The following is a 22,060-nucleotide window of genomic DNA, read 5'->3' on the forward strand; positions in this document are numbered from 1 at the left end:
CTTATAGGTTCCAAACTAGACCGACTACCGCTCAAAGGCAGGTTCGGCACCACGGTTGAAAAAACTACCAAACTCCCTCGCCACTTCTTCAGGGATTTGTAAAAGTTCATCCCCAATTTTAATTTTTATTAGTTTTAAAAATTTGGAAAAACCTGGTTTTAAATTCGGGTTAATAACGTCCCATGCTACCTTGGATTTTATGTAGTCTGCTTTCTGCAGCTTACTTACAGTGTCATAGACTTCAGCTGCTTTTATCATTTTCCTGTACATTCTCTTATAGCTTTTGAAAAAAGTTTTAAACCACTCATCTTGAGATTCCCTAAGCATAGAAAAGTAAAATTTAAATTTTTCTCTTGATTTGAGAATGCCCTGGGTAACCAATTGATTATTTTTGAAATTTTACTTTTTCCTTGAACATTTTTAATGGGCAAGTGGCGTCAAGATGTGTGGTTATGCAATAACTGAATGCCTCATTTGGGGATTTAAAATTTTTAAGAAAGTCCAGGATTCCTTTGAAAGAGACTGACGGAGACGATCAACATTTCTGAAATGTAGAGACCGTTTGGTGCTCGGGTTCCGGTCATGGTAACTTCCTGTGCAAAATGGTCAGAGATGGCGGTGTCCAATACAAAGAACACAGCAGTTGGCATTGTGATGACATTGTCAACGGCCGTGCTCAATGTAGCGGTCACTCTAGTGGGCAAATTCACTGCCCACTCCAATCTGAAGCAATTTTACATGTCTCGAAGCCAATGGGCCATAGGGTTGGTGTGGTCTAAGACATTGACATTGAAATTGCCAATTATAATGAAATGCTTGGATTTTGGTTGAAAAAAAGAGTGATTCAAGTTCTCAAAAAATGTATCACTGCAGCCTCTGGAAGATCCATACAGTTTGACATGTTTATCTTTTCAGAGGATTTCATGGTCTTCCAGAAGTTCGAATTTAACCCCTTTGAACTTATTTTCGTGGAATTACATAAAGAACAATGTTTATGCTATAAATACTCTTGATTTACCACATCTGCGTGGGCGAATTTCGGAAACGATCACAACTATACCACAAGAGATGCTACATAACACTTGGTGAGTAACTGAATACCACTTTGTTATTTTCAAAGCAACAAATGGAGCTCTCATCAAAATGTATTAAGGTATGGAAATATAATTTCTCCTTATCTCTTCAATTTAATGTTCAAATCACTTAGTTATCTTTAATAGTTTCCATGTAATGGCCGTTCAAAATCCTGGCATTATTTTTCAGAAACCCTATATAATAAAATTAAGTGTTATCTTAAACAATGAATCTATAAATCTTACTACACTACAAATATTCAATAATGAAAGGTGCTTAATTACATTATTTACATAAGACAATGTACCAATCTTTCTAATAATTACTAATTGTGCCAAATTTGCCCTTACTTCATCGATCATTGCAATTTTCAATTAATTGCACATACAACTTTTGAATATTAATTTTAAATCTCCTGTCATATAAATAACTCACAAGTCAAACTACCATGCAGTGCCTATGACTGTCCAAACCTAGCAAGCTATGTACATGGTACAAGAGATAAACATGGACACACAAACACTGAAATGTATACAGTGTTCTATACGACAACACTCAATTCTGACAAAAAGAAGTGCTTTTAAAACTCCATATGTACGATGATAAATTTGTAACATGCGGAAACCGGTTGTGAAAGAACTACTCACACTGCGAGACCTGACCACTTTGACCTGAACCGGATCCGTGAAACCAGGCGGTATCTGCTGGCCATTGTGCCACTTGATGGCCTGAGCCGCACGTCGCTCTCTTCGCTTCTTCCACTGGAGGTGGTTACTCCACACATGGTACAGAGTGCCCAGGATTATTATACAGAATAAGGAAGTTGCAATGATGAAGAGAACTGGAACAGAATGCGAATAGAATATTGAGGTGCGTATGCACAAAGTCATTGATTGGTTAATACTACATAATAATAATAATAATAATAATAATGTTTTATTGCGTGAACATATTACATGTTATGCAATCGTCAGATAACTGAATTAAGCTAAAATTTTTCACTCATACTTGCATCAAAATCCCTTTCTAACATACAGTTTTGACATTCACTCTCTCCCAGTCATTCGAATTGTTCCACCCTTTCCCCAGTCAGTAAGCCAATTGTTATGTCTCCCAGTTGTGTGCCATGAACTCGTCCGTACTGTAAAATGCGTAAGTGGTCAGTGTTGTTTTTAGACGAGTCTTAAATGCCTTCAGCATTGGGGCACTTTTAATCGAGCTTGGCAATTTGTTGACCAATCGAACTCCTGCCTGAGAAGGCAGTCGTTCATGAGCTACCGTTCTATGTCTCACAGATCGGTAGTCGTCCCTGCCTCTCGTTGCATAAGGGTGTATGTCACTACCTCTTATGGTCTCGCATTTGGACTTGAAAAAAATGCAGGTTTCCAATATGTAGAGGCAAGGAAATGTCAACAGTTTCAGGTTTTTGAAAGCTGGTCTGCACGACTCTCTCCGTTTCAGTTTTGCAATTGTTCGGACTGCTTTTTTTTGAAGGATGAAAATTCTGGAAAAGTTTGCGTTTGTGCAACCTCCCCACAAAGCCACTCCGTAGGAGAGGTGCGGGTAGATTAGTCCGTAATATGCCGTTATCAGTACCTGGGTTGGGCAGTATTCGGACAGTTTCCGCAAGACATAAATGCCTGAGGATAGCTTTGAACAAACATGATCTACATGAGAATCCCAAGTCAAACCTCGATCTAGGTGTATTCCTAGGAATTTCATAATAATAATAATAATAATAATTTATTTGCCGTTAAGCAGTGAAGCATTGACAAAGTCATAATTCACATGTATACATACAAGCATGTCAAGTACAACTAAGTCTAATTAAAATTATCACTATACATAACAATTCAAAACTTGAATAATATTAATTCAAAAGTCTATGATATTCAAATTAAAAAATTCGTCAATGGAATAAAAGGGATTATTTATCAGCCATTTATACAACTTTTTACAGAAGGTTTTCTCAGGATATTTAATGATTAAGTTTTGTAATTTATTATATATTTTTAGTGAGATGACAATGTGGCTATTCAATGTTTTAGTCAATCTACAAGAATTAATGTTTGACTGGTTTTTAGATCTTGTGTCATACTTATGACTGCTTGGTTTAAGCATATCAGAGTTTTTAAAAACATACAGGATCGAGTCAAAGATATACACATTGATCACTGTAGGAATATTTAAGCTTACAAATATGGGTTTACAATGTTCTAAGGGCCCTGCATCAGAAATGGTTCTGACAGCTTTTTTCTGTAGCACGAGAATTTCCTCTATCCTACTGCAGTTTCCAAACAGAATTATTCCGTATCTGAATACTGATTGAAAATTTGCAAAGTACGCTGATCTAATGTAATTTTGATGAATGCAATAAGTTAACCGTTTTAATAAAAATATTACTCGAGATAATTTAATACTTAAATAATCAATATGTGGTCCCCAAGTAAGAGTCTTGTCAACAAAAATTCCTAGAAACTTTACGTTAGTAGAAGGGTTATCTTTTAGAAAGTTTTCATTACATTTTCTCAAAGAAAATGAGATTTTTTTGTGTTTTTTCTTCGTTTAAATGGAATCCATTCGACATGAACCATTCAGAAGCCTCTTTTAAAGTATTTAGACAAAGAGATCTAAGTTCTTCAAGGTTTTTATTAGAATTAAAAAATGTAGTGTCGTCAGCATACATATAGGTTTTACCTTTAACCGAATTTGGAAGATCGTTAATACTAATTAAAAAAAGGAGCGGCCCCAGTACAGAGCCCTGAGGTACACCGTATGAGACCACTAACTCCTTGGACCATTCTCCATCTATACAAACCTTTTGTTTTCGATTGCTAAGGTATGATTTTAAAAAACTTAATTGTGACCCTGAAACACCATAGTAGTTCAATTTCATTAACAGTTCTGAATGATTTACACATTCAAAAGCCTTGCTCAGGTCACAAAGGGTGGCCTAAGCAAAAGCCTTGTTCTCAAAGGCTGATAGCACATCTTGCACCAACATATCTACAACGTCAATAGTAGATTTTCCCTTTCTAAATCCAAATTGAGAATTACTTAAAAAATTGTTTTCTTCAAAATACGCATTTATCTGGTCATAAACCAACATTTCAAATATTTTGGATAAAACGGGAATAATCGAAATTGGGCGATAACTCTGCGGCTTGTCCTTGGGCCCCTTCTTAAAAACCGGACATATCCGACTTAACTTCAACTCGTCAGGAAAAATTCCCTCCACAAGACATAAGTTAAAACAGTAAGACAAAGGACTTGCAATGGATTTTATTATATTTTTTAAAAGGTTATTGGACATTAGATAAATGTCACAACTATTTGAGTTTTTAAGACTGCTGGCTAATGTAATTACTTCATTAGGAGTAATTGGTTGCCATGCAAAATTTTGAGAATTCACTGGCAAATTTTTAATAAGCTCCTCTGAACCATATCTAGGGCAGCCCATTTTATTTTTTATTTCATTTACAGAATTGATGTAGGAATTATTGAATGAATCAGGTGAAATTCCAATGTTAGAATTATTTACAAAACTCATTTTTCCATTATCTTTTATTATTTTCCAGGCAGTTTTACATTTGTTGCTGCTATTATTTATTAATTTTGTATTATGAGTTAATTTTGCATTTTTTACTGATCGTTTATAATGTTTCTTCAGGTCTAAAAAAGCTTTTATTTCAGGTTCTGAGGCCGATTTAGAATTTTTTACTATACCATTCAAAAATAATAATCTTTTTTTATGTCAGCTAGATCATTAGTATACCAATTATGTTTTAATACTGATAAATTATTCTGGTTTACTTTTTTTAGTTTGGCAAAATAGTTGATATTGTCTATTAGCAGTTTAAAAAAAATTTGAAAAGCACTGAGAGCAGTTGGTTTATTCATACTCAATATGCCATCCCACTGATACGTGTTTAGTTTGTCTGTCAAGTGTGCCCAGGCATTATTAGAAACAAATAATTTGTAATAACTGACAGAATCTGGACTATTTTCCGCTAATTGTTTTTTCCTCTTTACTGAACCAGAAGGTGCATGTATTATGAGACCATTGTGGTCAGAGAAAGGAAAGTTAAAAATGTCACAATCTATTTTAAATTCTCTTTGGTAATTTTACTAGAACATTGTCCAGACAATTAGCACCTCTGGTTGCTTTATTGTTTATGTAATAAAAATCATGCTGGCGCATGACATTACAAAACTGTTTTGACATGTTATTAGTTTTGGTGACATCAAAATTAAAATTAAAGTCCCCCCCTATGATAGAGGTGTAATTTGGGCAGCTAGCTAAGAAAGAGAGCAACTTGTCAAAATTTTCAAGGAAGATATGTGGGTTTCCGGATGGTGAGTAATAAAGTGACACTATTATAAGTTTTAAACTATCAATAAAAATTGCAGCTGCCTCAAAGTTTACTTCTGAAACAAATTGATTTACATCACATGTCCTGCTTTGGACATCATTGCGGGTAAAAATCAATGAACCCCCACGAATGTGGTTTGACCGACAGAAAGCGCTGACACAGGTATAACCATCAGGTGCAGCTAGTTTAATTTCCTCCTCTTTGAGCCAGTGTTCACACAAACCTACCACGAAAATATTTTTATCAGTTAAAAAGCTATCCAAAATTGAAATTTTATTTTTTAGACCTTGAATATTTAAAAACAAAACACTGGAATTTGACCCGTTACAGTTAGAGACAGTATTCAGATTAGTATTTTTTTTTTGTTTACTTGTGTTTTGGTTACGTCTTAAACCTAAGCATAATTTATTTCTATGGGTCTTACTCCTAAAAAATCTATATTTATAGGCGTACTATTTAGTGAACCTGTAGCACATGACACACAACTGACCATATCATCACCAGCACATTTATTACAAATGTTACAACTAGATACTGTCGGAGTGAAATGAGCATCTGTATTATCATCTAAGGTAGCAGGCTCCATTGTCTCCCCGTCTGAGGTCACAGATGATGACATCTCATCAGCAGAACTCAAAAGTGCTGTCATCTCACTGGGAGTTGCTGGATGTGTTAGTATGGTTGAAGCGAGACCATCAGAAGATATCGGTATTGCAGCTGGGGACATATCAGCTTTCTCCCACAGTTCACGGTGAGAAGAGATGGTGTATCTTAGCTTCTCCACAAAGGCGGAATAGGATAGTCCGTTTCGAAGCTTCCTTTTTGCGTACTCATTACATGTGACAATGTAAACAGAAGCTTTACTGACTTTAATAAACTTAATCAGTTCAGCAACAAAGTGTTCAGGTTCAATACCATCTCTTGTACAACCCATTGGTGAACAAATAAGTTGTTTTAGACCCCTTTTTTTAAATTCTCGAGTTAAATCTTCAAAAGCTAGGTTATAATTGCTAATTTTGGGTTTTTGGTAGTATTTATCTTTTGTAATTAGACTAAATATTTCAGCACCTTCTGCAGTTTTCTGGTACGCCAAATGACTTGTAATGCAATCTTTCATAGAGGGTTTGCCAAACTTTTCTTTAAAAATCGTTGCAATTCCAGCACTCATACTTCTTTCATTATTTAGGTCTGCTGATATGCAATGTGAGAAAGCGACATGTTCGTCTCCTTGATGTTTTTCAAAGACATCCATGATGTTCGCCTCTATTACTGTAATTGGTTCTTTATTTTCCATTGTTGGTATAATTGAGGACCTTGCTGATATTGGAGAGAGAGGGAAACTAGTGATTGGTGTTAACCTGATATTAGCAGTATCAATTTTATTTAGAAAATCTATAATCATAAAACTCAGTTTCTTTTTTCCCCTATAGTTCAGGTGCAAGCCATGGCGTGTGAAATGCAGTCTATTGAAAGAATCAAAATCAATAATATAGACATTATCTAGTCGGGAAACAATTTCTCGTATGTAGTTGTTCGCCATTGCTATCTCGTCATGTATTGGGCTGTCATGCTGTAGGTCAAAACAAGGAGGAATTGTGGTAATACAAACTGATCTTGTCTTGCTGAAATTTTTTAGTTTGCTTTCCATTTTTTCATAGATTACCTGAGGTGTTTTCTTGAGCATATCATTTGTCCCAGCTAATAACATGAGGGGGCGATCAAGAGATTCTTTTATTTGGCCATAAACTTTTGTTATATCAGCACCAGGAGTCACTAAACCGTTAATGCTGATTTTTTTGTTGCTACATTTATCAATAATTTCTGGAATACCTCTACCTTGGCTATCGGCATAGAACTCTAATTTAACTGGCTTTATTTTATCTAGCTTCTCTTTCAGTTTCACATCCACAATAGCTAATTTATTAAAATTTAGATCTTTGCCACTTCTTATTTGACACCTGGACAGAAATTCATTTTTACCAATATTTTTCTTTGTATTACTAGAAGTCCATCTATTTTTATCAATTGTTACATTACTATCTTGGTTTGCTCCTCTCTTTTCCGTAAAATTGCTTTCTTCGTTTTGCAGAGTCCCTAGAACTTCATAATAATTTTTAGATAAGATTGAGGGTAGTTGACTTTCAGGTGCATTGAAACTCTTGAGTTGACCTTTTTTATGTGGTTCTTATTTGAGGGGTTGAGGATAAAGCCATCACCACTTCCTACTTGTTCACTTGTTTCAAATTCGCCAATTATTGTCTTTTTTTTCAAGTTCGTTATTTAAATTAAGGATTGCGTCATTCAAAAGCTGGACATTGTTTTCTAAGGAATGGATTTTCCCAGTCATTGAGTCGACTTTTGAGGATAGTTCTTTTTCTTTTTCCATTGTATTAATGGGCCTCAGCTGCATCAAGCTTTCCATTACCAAAGATGTAAAATCACTCCTTGAGAACACAGCATTATTAATATTAGTTACAATATATGCCATTAGTGAGCGTTTCGTTACTAAATCAAATTCCTTTAGCTGATCTGTTTCCATATACGTAACTTCAAATGGTTTTCCATTCAAGATGTCCAATACCACCTTTTCAACAAAGAATATGGAATAAATGGAACAGTCATAATTATTTATCTGCTGTGGCCCATTTATTAATAACAGCTTAGGATCTGTTGACTCCATATTCATATGTCTTGTCAGTTTCACCATAACAGTTTGTGCATGAACTAGGTTATGATTGGACATTGAGTCATAGTAATGGTACTCATTGGTAGTCTTATGATACAGCAGAATACTCCAGTGGGAGCCGCCAATACCATCCAAAATTTCTGAGTCATTTATTGGCACAATAAGGACAGTCTTATCCTTTACATTAAGATGTTCTAAAAAATGATTATAATCTTCAAGAACTTTAACGGCCTGCCCAATAACAGGATCAATTATAAGACAAGAATCACCCAGTGAAAAAAACAAAGTGTTGAATAAATTTAAATATTTATACAAGATGTTGTCTGAGAGCCATTTTTCCCCAGGATCTCATTAACAGCATGCAATGATGGTGAGTCAATTTCTGTTTGGGTGATAGCCGAGTTGCACATAGTCTCATTCTGAGTATTTTCAGGTTGACTGCTAATACTTATATTAATACTAGGACTAGAACTTGCTATGGAGCTGTCCATTAGGCTAGTGTCAACAGATTCATTTAATTGAACTTTCCCAGGTTCGTTAACTTTATTTTTTGAAAAATTAAAGTGATCAATTTTTAAATTTAAGTTATTATTTTTTATAAATTGAGATAGCTCTCTTTTTGAGCGGAATATTGTTCCTTTAGGTGATATAATGTACACATCCACCCTACCTTTACTCATCCCACCCTTCCTTATTATTTCCTTTCTTACCCAGCCTTTTGGCATTTTATCAGGGGAATTAGTCATTCTTATATTTATAAATCAAATTAAATTCAAACTAAGCCAACAGAGAATAAAAACAATACTAATAATTTATATAATGCTGTGTATCAGTAATGATGGTAATTAAACAAATGCACATGTACAGGTAGGTTCATTATTATTATTAATACTTGTGCTGCCTCAATTTTTTTTTTCTTAAATAGAAAGAAAACAATTCTTTAAACAATATTTATATTAAAACAGCTTAGTGAATTGACAGATTGAAGGCTGTCTGCAGTATAGTAAGTTGTTGACAATCAGTAGTTCAGTCTGTTGACAGGCGATTGATCAGTATCAGCTGTTTAAAGTTCAGGTTCAGACCACTCAGTACACAGAGCAGGAAAGTGTACTGATTAACCTGTCAGATTAGGCCTTTAGTTTCTGTGGTCAAATGATCTACTATGTGCTGTACTTTGTCACTTCCTGTCACAATAATATCTAAGCAAAATTAAATTAAATAAAACTTGTGTTCAGTTTGTATGTGTTCACTTGTATTATGATAATATTTCAAAAAACATACAAATAATATTAAAGCCTTGTTAATAGTGTCCAGATTACAATAGTGTTACTGCACTCATTAACCATGTGGTTTTGGCCTACAAAATGTAAGTACTTTTAAAACTCTGAACTAGAGCAATAATAAAATAAAAATTTGAAATTTTATATTTGATAGATCAATTAACACTTATCCAAATATTGTTGAGTCTCTCGGTGTCACATAACACTACTATACCATAAAAAACTTTAGAATTTAAGGATGAAAGATATTTTAAAAGGCTTAATCCACCATCTTGCTTCACAGACTACTTCATCATAGCGTAGACTTCAGTGATTTCAGTTTCATCCAACATGACTGTTGGACTATAATCTGAATCTGTTTGTCGCAAACTGAATTTGATGAAAGATGATTTCGATGGGTTTGTTTTCAGATTGAGCTCGTTGAAGTGTTGAACTAAATTGTTTAGCTCATTGAAAGACATTTTTTCGAGCGCCTCTTGTGGTTCTGAGTTGAGATAGAGAGTCGTGTCATCTGCGTATTGGACGAGCCGCCCTTGTTGCACAGATGAGCCAACATCATTGGCGTAGATCAAAAAGAGAAAAGGGCTGAGTATTGAGCCTTGAGGAACTCCATAGTTCAGCCCCAGCTCCTCCGATCTAACGCCTGAAATGCCTACGAATTGTGTTCGATTACTAAGATACGATTCAAGCCACTTGAGTGACCTTCCTCGTATCCCGTAATACTCCAGTTTGTGAGTGAGGATTTGGTGGTCGACACAGTCAAAAGCTTTTGATAAGTCAAGGAATATACTCAAAGTATTCCCTCGACCTTCAATTCCCTCTACCACTGCATCGACTAAACGGGCGACTGCGTCTACTGTCGATTTACCGCTTCGGAATCCGAATTGGTTTGCAGATAGCAGGTGGTGCTTATCCAGAAAATTTAGACATTGGGAAAGAAAAAGCTTCTCAAAGATTTTGCTGAAAACCGGCAGCATTGAGATTGGGCGGTAATTTTGAATAGAGAAAGGAAATTCTTGAAAATTGGCCTGACTTTGGCCTTTTTGAGAGAGGAGGGAAAGGTTCCAGCATGAAAAGAGAGGTTAATGAGATGTTCAAGTGGCCCCAATAAATGCTTAGAACACTGTTGTAGGAGCCACGTTGACACGTGATTCGAGTCATTTGACCGTTTTGTTGGAAAATCTCTTATCACTCTGGCAATCTCCTCCTCTGATACCGGGACCAGTGCCATTGAAGCCACCGGACTCGGTACTAAGGGGGGAGCAGGCTGACTATGTGGTGGACGAAGTCCTTGGTCAGCTCCAACCGAGGAAAAGAATTTGTTAAACTCATCAGCTATCCTTGAAGGGTCGTTGATGAGTTTATTTTTTATGTGCAGTTCAATTGGTTTGTCAGTCAGTGGTTTTTTATTGTTAATGATGGCCCATGCAGTTTTTGAAACGTTTTTTGACGTGAGCAATGCTTTGTTTACATCGTAAGCTTTTGCAGCCTTGATGACTTTTTTATAAATCCGTTTGTAATTTTGAAAAAATGTTTTGAATTCCTCGTTGGTTGTGTGCTTGTTAGTTTCTGAGAAAAAGAGGAGTCTTTCTCTAGAAACCAGGATACCTTTGGTAATCCATGTGCACTTCCTTTTTTTGCGTTTTTGTTGGGTATTCCTTAGGGGACAGCTCACGTCTAAATTGAAATTGAAGGTGTTTTCAAATGTTTGGAATTGCAGCTCAAGGGAGTCTTCAAAATTTAGAAAGCTCCAACTCTCTTTTTTCAAAAGAAAGTTGAGTAATGCTATGTTTGCGGGCCTTATGTCTCTAGTTGTTTTCTTTTCGACTGGACCCCTTGTAGCTTCATGACCATTGACGATGACCTGTTGGCCATAGTGGTCTGAAATGGCTGTGTCAACCACCAATACATCAATGTCTGTCATGTTTGTGACGACATTGTCGATCGCAGTCGCCGAATCGGCCGTCACTCTTGTTGGAGAGGTGACTGACCACTTTAGGCCAAACGACCTCAGTATATCGGCGAATCTCCTCGTCATGGGGCTATCAACATCTAAAACATCAATATTGAAGTCCCCCACGACAATGAAGCCGCGATTTTTCTCTGTCAAGTCAGAGAGAGTTTCTTCGAAATTTCACGAAAACATTCACTAAAGTAAACAACTTTCACCACGAAGTTTTGAGGAAACGGCTGAAATACAAATATTTAATTGTGGACACGATTCAGATTGTATACTTTTAAATAGGTATATTGCTTATGCTCTGATAGTGAAGCTGAACAAGAGGTCTGCGCAAATACCTGAGATTTGTTTGTGCAATATGTAAAATTTGTAAATTAAAAAATGACTATATGATAACATACTATTGTTAATTAGCACAGGTTTGACTTTCATGAACAGTTTGCAGATATATCCACAAAATCAGGGTAAACCCATACCAAATTATTATTGATGTAAAATTGCTTTAAAATGTACTGATCAGAGGTACAATTTATGAAAATAAAATAAAAATTCTCAAAACTCAAAATGAACTATGCGTTTAAGGAAAATTTGTTTCATGCATTTGCAACACTGCAGTTATTATGTATATCAGCATGTATTGTTATGTCATAAATCTGTTGGTACAAATTTACTATCATACACTAAGGTTTACATCAAAATGTGTAAAAAAAATCGTTATTTTATAAAAGAAATTATGTTTTGACTTGAATTTTTTTAAATGTGCCAATTTTGGCCATCCATCAAGGGATAACACTTTATATTGTGCTCACTTGGTAATCCTACACGAATTAAATAGTCTGTAATTTCTATTAAGTTATATTAAGATAATAAATTTATTCTAATTTTGTTTTAAAACTTATATTACAAAACATTTTATTGACACTTAAAATTAGCATGTGCAGATTTGATATCTGTTCTCTCCTTCAGGTGACATACGGTTAAGCATGCCAGAGAGTAAACAATTAAATCACAAGGCGATAAACACACCAAAGTCTAAGATGTTAAAGGAGTTGTTCATCTAAACCATAAATGTATATATGAAACACAACACCATGTCAGGAAACATACAAGATCACAAAATATGACAGATGAGTGGCTGGAAACATGAGGAGAGGCTAGATACCACATCTGGAAGTCGATCAAGGATTGGTTGGTATAGGAGAAGGGATGCATGGACCAATACATTATCTCGCAGAAAACAAGATAGTGGTTAAAAGATAGATAACGTATACAATACTAAATATTGGCCTGCTATTTAAGGAATTTTTAACTGCCACTTCAAGGAGTTAAAGAAAATGATTACGCTACATACTTTTGCCTGTTTCGTTTTCCTCTGTGGAAATATCCGAGTACGTAGACTTGTAGTCGGTCCTCTTTGGAGGGTCCACCACCCAAGTCAATATAGCATCTTTGCCCTTAATCAAACAAAGAAAATCGTAAGACACGTATTTTTGAAGGGAGAGTGAGAATAGAGTGGTGCTCTGTCTGCAATAGACCTACCAGACTGATGTTGAGCGAAGGGCCAGGCCTCGGTTTGTGGGTGACATCGAAGAAAGCACACTGAGCACTTCTGATGCCGTGTGAATTCATTACGTTCACCTCCTCGCTACCTGTTTTAGTAAACAGCATGTACTCGTCCAGGGGTTTCATACTGTACTTGTTAACCTCCAAGAATACATCTGGAACATTGTAATTATGTCAGAACAAAAATTAACTGACTTTAAAGAATTAGTTAACAAGAATTATTAAATAGATCTATTTTGTTAAGCACAGAACTCGAATTAAACATCACATTAACAACCTTAAAGCACTCTATCTCAGTCTTCTTTTAACAAACTGACCCAAAATATGCTAACACACACACACACTATGTAGACAGTGACTACATGAGTCCATAAGCACTGCCATTCATAGTTATTCTGAAATCTTTTTTTAGATAATGTTTAGCTTATTTCTCTTTCTTACCAACACTTGAATCTTTTACCTTGTGGTTTAGTACGAATTTATAATGACAGAGAATTAAATAACCATCAGTTTATAGTAATTGCTATAATTGAATACTTTCACACTTGTTGAATAGTACTCAAATATTTTTTACATCTCATGGTCTGTAAAACTAGAACACTTTCAGTCTATCACTTATTTTATTATAAAAACAACAATGGCAATTTAAAGCTCTTGGGTTTATTTGTTTAATGAGCCATTCATGAAATATACTAAATTGTTGGAATCATAGTCAGAGATTTTTTTTACTGGATGAGCCCTATGTTTTGTTACTAGGATAAATACAAAGTTATCAATCAATAGGTCTAGCCTGTCCACAACCATAGAGAGAATAAATAATATTACAATCAAAACTACATTTATCGTTGATATCGTGCAAACTTTTAAAACGGAATATTCTGATTTCAGGTAAAAACAAGTAAGTGGAAACCTATGCTTTATTTCCATTTCTTTTAATCGCTTTAGACTTATTTTAATGTCCAGGGATTCTACGACAGTTACTTACTTGACAGACAGCCACTGTAGCTCTTGTAGGCAGCGAAACGGGGGTCACTGGTGTTCAGGCCTCCGATCTGAACCTCATTGGCTCCGAGATGACCCTCAGGAACCTCTGTTAGACTCAGGACTGGGATGGCCACCAGAGGAACTGTTTCTCGGTCCACCTGCACAAATACAGAATGTGTCGCTCATTGTGTTTGTCTAGGTAAACATTTGTAAATTCAAAACTTTATAAACAAAATTTGGAGTTTATCCCTAACTTAAGAAGAGGTAATTCTGTTGTATGTCAGAATGACTTCTCCCCTGAGTTACAGTCCATCAGGAAGTATTGGGGCCATCCTAGTAACAACACATTATTAAATATAGTTAACTATGGCCACCATTTTATTCATTATAAACAAAAATTATGAAATAATAACAGTTATATAGAAGGATATAAACCAAATGTTCCCACCTTACAACTATTTTCATGATACGAGAGCTATCCAGAAAGTAACAGACGTTTTGAACTAAACAATTAATCAACTGAAATAGGAACGTTTTATTACATTTAAAACCTACACTCTTGGGCTATTTTTCAACATCATCCCCGTTCAAATTGAGACATTTATCATAACGTAACACAGGTTTTTGATTCCAACTTTGTAGAAATCTGCTGCCTGAGATCTTAACCAATGATTAACACCACAGTGAAGTTGTGTCAATATCGAAGCACTGTGTTGCAAGCCAGGTCTTCATAGCTGGAAGAGGTGGTAATCGGTTAGTGCCAGATCTGGGCTGTATGGCAGATGATCAAACACTTCGTAATCAAAGTCATCCAAGACTTGTCGTGTACGATTGGTTGTATGGAGACACATTGTATGCACTGTTGTGGAAAATACCAATTTTTGAGCTCAGCTTTCCCCCACACTTGTTTTGTATCGCTCGCTGTAGCTTAGTCTCTTTTTAGGTTTCTTTAATTTTCTGGGGCCGGATGTGTCCAAAGCCATTGTCACTGTCCTTATAAAAATGTTGTAGGCTTCTTCAGCAGTGTCAGCTTGTTTCATGTTGTGCCAGTTTTCCTATTGAAGTAGGAATTTTAGATCATAGAGGTTTTCTGGCTTAAAACTGCGATATGAGCTACTGAAATTCTCTATTGTGTGTTCTGTGTTGATTATACAAACTTGAGCTGTGTGATCTGATAGACCAGAATGATGCACCATTGCAGTTAGTTGTTCCCTATGTATGTTAGTGCAGATCCAATCAATTGATGAGATGATGTTGGAGGTCACTCTAGTAGGCGCTAGCTTCAGCCTATGAATATTGTGAGAAGCCAAGATCTTGTTTAATTTACCTGCTCTTCTGTTGGGTTTTAAAATGTCCATATTGATATCTCCCATGATTAGAAGCTCTGAGTTTTCCAGTTTTATGTCATCAATTGTTTTTGAAAGAATATCAAGTGTTTCATCTAAGTTGGATGATGGTGATCTGTAGGGACCCATAATGTAGATGCAGGAGATGTTAAGAGCGACGTTTACCACATCCATTTCACATATGAGTTCTTAACAATACTGGGTAACATTAATATTAAAGGTATTTTTTTGTAGCTCTTCCTCTACATATATTGCAATCCCTCCCAATTTTTGTATATCCCTAAAGAAATTTGCCTTAAGAGTATAACCACGTATTAGTGTAGTGTTTTCAATTTCACATGATTTAAGGCTATGTTCACTTAGAATTGTTACATTAGGTGTCGGTTTCAGCTTTTCTATAAAGTGTACCAATCTATTTGATCTGTTCAATAAATGTTGTATGTTCTAATGAATAACTGTTGGATTATGTGTTTTAAATTTTTGCGGGTTTGTTTTGTGCCAAGTAAGATGCATTATTTATTATGTTGGGGTCTGATGCTGCTGGCTGGTTCTAAAAAAAGGAGCAATGTTCATTTCTGTAGTGGAAAGAAGTTTTTTGTAGTAGTTGGCTTTGAATTTCTCAATATTTTTATCATAAAATTCTGTGAAGGTTTCTGAGGGCTTTTGTGGCGGTGATGGGAGGTCTTTTCGACTATGTACTGAATGCCAGAGTGTTTTGACACCAAGATGGTGGCTGTAGCCTTGTGCACAGCCGCACCATTAAAAAAACGTCTGTTACTTTCTGGATAAAAATATACATATACATATCATATAAAATATATAAATATGTTGAGCCATTGGCTTATTACAATCACTTATTCTGTAATAATTTTGATCAATAAAGGCTCTCTACTTCTTTCTAGACAAATTGAACATGACTCAAAGCGTCAAGTGACTGCACAAAACTACATGAACTCTATAAGGCATTGCGTACCCGCAGCATTGCAGAATCATTGTTGCGAAGATAGTAGATGGAATGCCTAGCACCATTGAGGAAGTACCGGTCCTTAATTCGAGCTCCATAGGCAGAACCTTCTCTGTCCTCCTCAAATATCAACTCCCCTTCAGAGCTCAAAGCAACAAGGAGGTAGTAGCTGCGCCTAAATAACAGTTTATTTGTTAGGGTAAGAATCATTTTACAAACTGGCCATTATTCCATTATTACAATGTGTATTTGAACATTAAAATTCTCTCTTTGGAAAGATTTCCTTTTTTGTATATCATTTAGTTATTGACAGGATTTTATTCCACATTTCCAGAAATTTAAACAATGTGCATGAATAAGAAAATGGTAAAATATTACTTTTAAATTGATCACAATTTATATTACATAGAGCTAGATCCAATTGTGTTTATACAAAATTAGCTTTTTGTTATAGAAATTTAATATGTTCTCTAGTATTATGGTGCAATTCAAGTAACATGTTTCCTTTTATTGCTTTCATGGTTCTTTACTTACTACAATAGATGTTGAAAAATTAAGTACAAGAAAAATTTTAATTCTAGACCTTGATGTTGTTTGAAACAAGATTATATTTTATTTTTCTTAAACCTTACAAAATAATAAAATGAGCTCTATACTATGGTTGAAATTCATTAACTTTAAAATAAATTATCTTTCTTAATCGTAGCAAATGTAGCAATATTCTCACTTGTTCTCTGTCTGCAGCAGCAGCACTACAGTGTTTCGCTGGCGGTCGTCTCCGCTGGAGAACGCCAACTGGACCTTGATCTGAGTCACTGGACCTTCCAGCGGGAACTTCCTCTGCAGAACTGACTCTCCGCTGAAGTCCGCTCCCTTTTCTGATCAGCATTTGAGATAGTATATTTCTAGGATTTCATGGGAAATAGATATCTTACATAGATAATGATTTATGAGAAATGACACATATAAAGAGTAGAATAAGAAAAGCAGTAAAATACTACAATAAGAACTAGGCTCACTTGGAATAGGAATAGGACTTGAGAACCTAAATGCAGAGAATGGGAAAAGACTGAATCAAACATTTGACACGAACATACAGACTTTCATCAATTTTACAGTTCAGTAAAACTCAAAAAAGATATGTAATACAATTATTTAAAAACTCAAATGGATACTTAACGATTCTCATGTATTTGAACAGAGAAAGTGGTGGACAAGTATAATATAGTATACGAACAAAACTAAACTGCTGTAGAACATGTAAATTACAATGCAGTAAATTTAAGAGATAAATAAATTAATAAGTATAAAATTTCACCAACTTCGACTTTGAACTGTTGTAACAGTTCAAATTCAGTTGTTGAATCAAAAGAAATGCCACATAAGCACAAGATCAAAACTTTTCAGAAAAGTTTCACTAAAACCTGAATGAAAGTCGTTAATGTTCTAATACCAACCTTGTCCACAAAACTCGCCGTAGTAGGAGGTAAACTCGCAGTCACAAGAGCTCTCATTCTTCTGAAAGTCCTCAATACAGATTCCCTGATTTTTGCAAGGTACCTCATCACAACGCATGTGACATCCAGCAATAATGCCTGCACTGTCTACAAAAAAATCAATCAATACATCAATCAATGAAATACACTTCAAATCAAGTTTTTTCTGCTGCCCCTGCAATTTTTACGATTGATTAGTGAGTTTACGTGTTGTAACATCTGAGCGTAGGCTAAAAAGTTTTGCAAGTACAGAATTTATCTAGAACTTTCTAAGATTTCACAGTTTTTTTACATATTCATTGCTTTACTTCTACACAGTCATGTAAAATGTTTAGTAGACACTGTTTTCACTGTAATGCTTAGCTCAATTATTTTAGACTCTACATAATGGTTGGTTCCAAAAGCATTAAAATGCAATCTTCAAAATATCAGTACCTCTAGCTGCCTATTTCTTTCTATTGTTCATTGTTTGATTAGGTAGTGCCCATTTTGATTTTCTCTTTTTTTGTATAAAAGTTATAAACATAACAAAATTAAGGTTTTCTACTTACTAATAAATGGAAGTAAGAAATAATTAACAATCTTTGTTTTCTTTATTTTACATTGATATGAAACATTGACCATAAAATGTTTGTATTTGTAGAAAAGCATGACTAAAAAGTTACAAATCAGTACTATATTCAGATGTTTACACGTGAGTTTACTTTAACTCTGCATCTACAGGAACAGCAGGTTCTTCACCCAAAAATTAGTTACTGACTTTGCCCTCCTTCCATGAGGAAGTCGGTCAGGATCTTCAGTTTTTCAAAGGTAAAGCTTCAAAAATATAAATAATATAAATAAAGAATACATACGCCTTATTGTACATTGGTGGTGTGATTTCAGACAACTACCTCTCACTTTCAAAACAGTTGTAAACTTTTTGAATTCTTACCATTTATATCAAGCTGGTGGGACAAGTCCATGAGAATATTTCCTATTTTGAGTCCACGTATACAGCCAATGTAACCATCCAGAACGGGAGCCCCAGAATTCACATGAAGTAAGTTCTCACGGTCATAGCCTCCAAGATTCACTTGGAAGTAGTCTGTTGGAGGTGCCGGGGGCCTCTGAGGGGCCAACACCTCTGGAACATTTAAAAAACACATTGAAAACTATAGATCTCTCATCAGTTCCTTTCAGTTTTTTATTTAATGAAATATGGGATTTTATCTTCAGAATTCATTAATCACACTCATTGCGTTCATTATTCACCGTCTTTTACCATCATAATATTCACACTTAAAAACCATTGGATTAATGATAGTTTATTCAAACCTGTAAAACTACTTGGCTTCTATCTAGATAGCAAACTGTGCTGGAATGTACATATTGATAATCTCTGTAAAAAATTATCTAGGGTAATTTTCCTGCTAAGAAAATTGAAGTACTGTGTAAACTTAGAAACACTTATAATGACGTACAACGGCTATTTCATAGCCACTTGTGTTACGGCATTCGACTGTGGGGTAATTCCAGTACAGCAAAAAACGTTTTTGTCTGGCAGAAAAAAGCAATTAGAATATTAGCTGGATTATCATACAAAGAGTCTTGCAGACAACATTTTTCTAGGCTTAAAATTATGACCTTGGCATGTACTTATATTTTCTATAATCTAATATATGTAAAAGAAAATGAAGATAGATTTGAAACACAATGTACACTCCATGAGTATGATACCAGATCAAAAGATAATCTAAGAACTCCTAATATAAGGCTAGATAAATATTATAAAAGACATAAATACCAGCAGTTAAAACTATTTAATAAGCTTCCTCTTTTTGTTAGTGCTTTACCTTTCAAACAATTTAAATCAAACATGTCAGAGTGGCTTAAGCTTAAGGAATTTTACAGTGTTGAGGAGTATATGAAATGTGATATGTTGTAAATAACATATATATATATATATATATATATATATATATATATATATATATATATAAGGGTACTCCATAATTTATTATATTTATTTTAAATTTTAGATTTTAACTCCATGTCTCTGTGTGTTTTTATGTTTTTTATGTTTTATTTATTTGAGTAGATTTAAGTATTTATTATATATTTATTATAATAGATATGACTGAAACTAGTATATATTTTTACTATATCACTAGAATTACGCTGAAAAATAATGTTATTTTGACGAAGCCTATTGTAATCTTTGGAATACTTAATGGCCAATAAAACTTCTGATTTCACTCACCAAAATTAAGCACCATGAAATAATAAAGAAATGTACAAAACTTATGCTGGTTCCGTTGTAACAATTAGTTATTTAATGAAAGAAATGTACCTTAAGTGCCTTAGGTATGTTTCAAATTGTGCTCTAACAGTGCCAAGCATTTATTACAAGTGTGTACCTGCTACTGCCAGAGGGTCTCTATCCAATTTTGCAATGTGTTAGTAAATAGTTTGTATCTCTGTTATTTGTTACACAAATTTAATGATTTTTTACCTGATTATAGATGAAAAAATTCAATCTATTTGAGTAAAATACTAAAATATAGTCTGTTCAAATTAAAATATTTGTTGTTACAACAAAATTTACTTATGTGAAAAGTTTTTGACCTTTTATTTGGGCCTCCTTATGGTTATGAAACTAATAGGTGAGCTCTATTCAATAAATTCACTTTAAGGTCCACTAAATTATAAACACAGTGTTGAAATTTAATGGAAAAAATGTTTACAAATTAAAAAATTCACTTTCTGAAAACAGTATATTGTGCTTATTTTCAATAAGTTTCTCAATACATTTTAATATTATTTAGCAACTGTTCTAGGATTGTTGAAATTTTGATTCAATAAAAAAACAATTAGGGTAACAACAAAATCAGAAAGAAAAGCTCATTGTAGATCATTGTTTACTCAATTAGAAGTACAAACTATCACCAATTTATATAATATATACTTCTAATTGAGTAAACAATGATCTACAATGAGCTTTTCTTTCTGATTTTGTTGTTATCCTATATATATATATATATATATATATATATATATATATATATATATATATATATATTATTTGTAGTAAATTACTTTACAATTAAAACAAAGTGTTTTTAAAACATTGGCACTATATTTCGGTGAAAACCGTCTTCAGGTGCAAAAATTGTATAAAATATAAAAATATAAAAGAAAACAGTACAAAAGAAAGTAAATAAACAGTGAATAAGTAATAATAATAAATACAGATGACATGAACTAAACAATTGTTCCATATGTTGATTTAAAATTTTGTCGTTTTTGGCTAAGTTATCTGATGTTGAGGCCATTTGGAATTTTGCTCTTTAAAACCAATTGGTGTGCTTGTTCTAATGTTCTGAGGTAAATTGGGTTTGTACCCAACCAGAATTTGTATGTACTTGCCGAATAGGTTTGACTGAATATGTATGTTCAAAAGTTTCATTGTGATTTATACCATGAGTCACGACAGTTTTCTTTAAATCTTGGTGTTTATAATCAAATCGGTGTCCTGTCATTCTTGTCCTCAAGGTATTTGTTGTTGAGCCAATATAATCTGCTGGACATTTTTTACATTGAATTTGGTAAATCACATTTTTAGATTCACAAGACAAGTTGCCGATGATAGGATATGTCTTGCGTGTTTTGCTACTAGTGAATTTTGAAGAATTTGGTAACATTTTACAAATCAAACATCTTGGTTTATTGGATGTGATCCTTTTTGTTTTGGTATTGATTTTTCATTGGTGTTTGTCATTGGTAATTTAGGTTTGGCCATTCACTAAGTATTCCCCTTAACTTCTAACAGTTACAGTATTAGTTATTTCTTATGTATAATGGTATTAAACATTTTTTCAACTTTGAACAGCGATTTCATCCGACTGGATCAACCTTTTGAAGTCCGGTTTGCGGCATTGTTTTTAGTTCAACTAGACCTTTAAAATGATGTACAACTCAACATAGGCTGTCATTAAAGATTTTCTTATAACCCCTGACGGGCCGTCCCCCAAAGGTGAAATACGACCACCATGTACACAGAAAAGTAGCTTACAACTTCCAGTAACGGTATACAAAATTTGGTTATGATATCTCTTGTCGTTTAAAAGTTATAAAGTCGTCCTAAGACTTAATGGTCACCCTGTATATATATATATATATATATATATATATATATATATATATATATATATAAATGAAATGCATGACCACAATACTCATCATAAGAAAAAGGCAGTAATTGAGTACCATAGATGAAGCAAATCTTTATCTAGTCATTTATTGTCTCTAAAAGTATACAATAAGGTTAATCACCTTATAAGTGGACATTCAGT

The 22,060-nt window shown here is 34.2% G+C and overlaps 1 protein-coding gene across 13 annotated transcripts in view; it reads right to left on the reverse strand.

The window, feature by feature from the left end:
- The window catches only part of LOC124356039 (neurexin-4), a 142,692-nt gene that overhangs the window by 33,799 nt on the left and 86,833 nt on the right, over positions 1 to 22,060 (reverse strand). For all 13 annotated transcript variants that reach the window (XR_006921777.1, XR_006921774.1, XR_006921776.1 and 10 more), the window contains 8 exons: positions 18,661 to 18,852; positions 17,688 to 17,834; positions 16,958 to 17,108; positions 16,240 to 16,405; positions 13,922 to 14,078; positions 12,913 to 13,091; positions 12,725 to 12,827; positions 1,722 to 1,915 (listed from right to left, as the gene is read on the reverse strand). Coding sequence is in view for 9 of the 13 variants with exons in the window: in XM_046807184.1 (XP_046663140.1) it covers positions 1,722 to 1,915; positions 12,725 to 12,827; positions 12,913 to 13,091; positions 13,922 to 14,078; positions 16,240 to 16,405; positions 16,958 to 17,108; positions 17,688 to 17,834; positions 18,661 to 18,852 (1,289 nt within the window). In the remaining 4 variants the exon portion in view is untranslated. The remainder of the gene's footprint in view (positions 1 to 1,721; positions 1,916 to 12,724; positions 12,828 to 12,912; positions 13,092 to 13,921; positions 14,079 to 16,239; positions 16,406 to 16,957; positions 17,109 to 17,687; positions 17,835 to 18,660; positions 18,853 to 22,060) is intronic.

Source organism: Homalodisca vitripennis, chromosome 2 (genome assembly GCF_021130785.1).
Source record: "Homalodisca vitripennis isolate AUS2020 chromosome 2, UT_GWSS_2.1, whole genome shotgun sequence".
Taxonomy (NCBI): Eukaryota; Metazoa; Arthropoda; class Insecta; order Hemiptera; family Cicadellidae; genus Homalodisca; species Homalodisca vitripennis.